This window comes from Panicum hallii, chromosome 3 (genome assembly GCF_002211085.1).
Source record: "Panicum hallii strain FIL2 chromosome 3, PHallii_v3.1, whole genome shotgun sequence".
Taxonomy (NCBI): domain Eukaryota; kingdom Viridiplantae; phylum Streptophyta; class Magnoliopsida; order Poales; family Poaceae; genus Panicum; species Panicum hallii.
In genome coordinates this window covers 52338040-52341527 of record NC_038044.1, presented here as the reverse complement: position 1 = coordinate 52341527, position 3488 = coordinate 52338040, and the positions used below count along the sequence as shown (strand labels likewise).

At 55.4% G+C, this 3488-nt stretch overlaps 1 protein-coding gene across 1 annotated transcript; it reads right to left on the bottom strand.

The window, feature by feature from the left end:
- Nucleotides 1-721, bottom strand: LOC112885462. Its single transcript, XM_025951079.1, has 2 exons — nucleotides 230-721; nucleotides 1-63 (listed from the first exon to the last, which is right to left on the bottom strand). Exons 1-2 carry the CDS (start codon nucleotides 719-721, stop codon nucleotides 1-3), a joined length of 555 nt encoding a protein of 184 aa, XP_025806864.1.
- Nucleotides 722-3488: the final 2767 nt, after the last annotated feature.

Here is a 3488-nt window from a genome sequence, read left to right as displayed (position 1 = left end):
CTATTCAGCCGGCACGCAATTGAAGCCGAAGCAACCCGTCCACAGGCTCCTCCTCGACGCCTTCTTCTTCCTCTCCTTCTCCTTCCGCTGCAAGAATGCACGCGACATTAATGAACGAAACGGAATTAGATCCTCACTGTGTGTCAGAGTTAGAGTAATGGCAATAAGGCAAGAACAATGTTTAAGACGAGTGCAGTGCAGGGCTTTTAACGTTCGTTCGCGCACGTACCCTCCTCCTTCTGGGCTCGTCGTCGCCGGGGAGGAACTCCGGCGGGGGCACCTGGTACAGGTCCGCGTCGACGGGCCGCACCACCCGCGCCCTGGCGGCGCCGGCGCCGGCCTTACCCTTGCCGGCCGGCGTGCAAGCCAGCGACGGCGGTGCCACGGTGTCGGACGACGACGTCCTCGCGGGCGTCGCCGAACGATGATGCTGAGGCCCCCGCTTGCCGCCTCCGCCGCCGCCGTAGGACCTGCCGTCCATCTCCCCCGTCGCCGGCCTCCGGACCTTCCTCCTGCTGCTGGGCGGCGGCCTCCGCGGCGGCGGCGAGTACTTGAACCAGACGTCGCTGCTGGCCTCCAGCTCCGGCGCCGCCGCGCACCACTCGGCCGCCGCGGCGGGCACGGCGGGCGGCGTGGCCAGCTCGCCGCTGTAGTAGTAGTAGTTCCACTCCCCGAACGCCGGCACGCGCCGCCGCCTCGCCTTACCCTGCACGCAATGCATGCGTGTTAAGTCAAATCCATCGTCAAGGCACCGAAGAGGAAAGCTCGTCTGGCCGGATCACGAGAGCAGCTACCAGCTAGAGGCAAATCAACTTTTGCGACTCGATTACTCTGGCAGCAGGCAGCTTCTTCGCTTCGCTTACCTCCATTCGGGAACGCGCGGCACGCAGACGACAGAGTGGGATCGAGAAGAATGAAGAGACAGTGGATCACAATGCAAGCTAAGCGAGCTACGTACGGTCCGGGAGTGTGAAAAGCCTAACTAGCTAGCTGAGCGGTGGTGGACGAAGACGGCCATTCGCCGGGCGGGCGAGCCTGTACTTATAGCCGGAAAGAGGCGATCGAGTAGCAGTGCAGGCGGAGCGAGCGAGCCAGAGGAGAAGGAACGAGGCGAGGTGTGACAGTGTGAGTACGTGTGAGGCCTTGACTTGCAGGGAGAGATGAGAGTTGGGTTTCATGGCAAGGAGGGATCCAAGGTGGCGGCAGCAGGCCAGCAGCAGCTGCAGGGAATGGGCTAGTTGGTATCAAAGAGGTCGGTCGCTACTCGCTGGCTACCTCCTCAAGCGGCTGCAGGCCGGCCAGGCTCTGCATGCGGCGCGGCAGTAGAAGCTACTACTACTACTGCTGCTCGTAGTACCGCGCGCACTGTGGTGAGCCAGGTGGAAGGTGTGGGGGACGGCACCGCGGCAGGGCGGTGTAAATGCGAGCTTGGCGCCGCCTCCGGCCGATCCGTCGTCGTCGTCGTCGTGGACGGGCCGGCGGGCGGGCGATTCGTGCATGCGCGGCCGCGGTGGTCGACCTGTACTCTACTGGCTGTGGCTGACGCTCGCAGAGAGTTACAGCATGGGTACGTACGGTGAGGCCGGGCCCCGGGTGCATGCCTTCGGGTTAATCCCCCAAGACAAACTTTATTAAAAAAAAGAAACTACGTGTACGCGGCGGGTGCGTGTGAGGACGCGGGAGATGGGCTTTGACCTTCGTCACCACGGTTAAGACTTGGGGCTTGGGCAGGCCATCAGCCGCTTATTTGGAAGTGCATGCATGCACGCATGTGAACCGTTGAGAAATACTACGGCAAATGCAGCAACCAGTTGGCCGGCTGGCTAGCTCGCTCCAGAGTCCACGCACAGTGCGCGTGTCAGCAGCTGCACGCTGGGAAGGGACTGGGGCAGTCGTCTTCACACATGGTACGTACGAACGCTACACGATTCACGCCGGTGCTGATTAATTAGTAGCATATCGTAACCTGTGTTGGGTTGCATGATTATGTGAGACAGAAAAAGGGTGTCTAATCCAGTTCCTGTTGCTGTTGGGTGGGTGGGGGCTACTGTTTCTTTTTTTTTCCTTTTTTTCGGTAAAGGAGAGCTTTTACAATCATCCTTAATCAGATTAGACGCACGCAGGCGAGTGACCCAATCAAGCTGCAGTATGAGTATTCCTTGTAGCTAAAGAGGCTAACTCGTGAGCAACTAGATTACACTCTCTCTTTACCTTGGCGATATGCCAATCGACCAGCAGATTCGCATGGTCCTTTGCCTCAGCCATAATGAAGCTTACCGCAGAATGGTCCTCTACCTCCTCCATCATCTGGACAATCCGTGCACAGTCAGTTTCTCTGATCGCCTGCCCCTGCGACGACTGTGCCGCGAGCCGGAAACCCTCCAAGCACGCCTGAGCTTCTACTTCTGCGGTATCTTGACATCTGAAAAGAACACGCTAGGCCGCGAGAATAATTTTACCTTCACTGTCGCGCACCACCACACCGACGCCCGCAGTACCCAACTGAGGAACAAAGGATCCATTGACATTGAACTTGACCCAGCCTGCTGGAGGCAGCTCCACACTACGGGAGAAGCCTCAATTGCCGATTGTCTCAATCTGATACACTCGGCAAAACAACATAAGCACTCGGCAAATCTTTTGCCGAGTGTTGCACTCGGCAAAGAGGAAACGGCAAAAAAAGGTCGGCAAAGGTTTCTTTGCCGAGTGTTTTTTGTCGGGCACTCGGTAAAGACTTTGCCGAGTGCCTAATCCTACTCTCGGCAAAAAAATGGACGTGACGGCGGAAGAAACGGTGACGGATGTTTGCCGAGTGCCCGAGAGAATCACTCGGCAAAGTGTATACTCTTTGCCGAGTGTCCCTGGTCAGCACTCAGCAAAGTTTATGCTCTTTGCCGAGCGCTGATGTTCTGGCACTCGGCAAAGTGTATGCTCTTTGCCGAGTGCTGGTGTAGTGACACTCGGCAAAGCGTAGGCTCTTTGCCGAGTGCTGGTGGAGTGACACTCGGCAAAAAGATTTATTTGCCGAGTGCCTCTCATGCGGCACTCAGCAAAGGTATACATTTTTTTTTGGAAATGCCTGTTTTCTCTCTCTCCCCCCGGTTGGGAAGCCTCACACAATAGTTTTACAAGTTTACAATGCATCAAACAAGCTGATCGACCACAAGTTTTACAAGAGTTTAACGATGAAGTTAACAAGCAATGCAAAATAGTTTTACAAGAGTTCAACGGATAAATTCACAAAGTTCACAAACAGTTCTCAAAACCACTGATTACAACAAGTTCACAACAAAGGATCATTTGACTGATTTCGAGAACCATCACCAAGTTGGCCAATTAGACTGATTTGGAGAAACATGAGGATCATTTGAGGTCGCCGATTGATTCTGTGCAAAGTAGAAGAGATTACATGTGTGAGACAAGAAAAATTACGATCATACATGACTAAAACTTATCCATACTCACAGAAGTAGAAAACGGATCAGGAG

Coding starts and splice junctions, on each gene's coding strand:
- LOC112885462 (XM_025951079.1), bottom strand. CDS start 721: ATGCATTGCGTGCAGGGTAAGGCGAGGCGGCGGCGCGTGCCGGCGTTC. Junction 64..229: donor ACGAGCCCAGAAGGAGGAGG/GTACGTGCGCGA, acceptor GAGAGGAAGAAG/AAGGCGTCGAGGAGGAGCCT.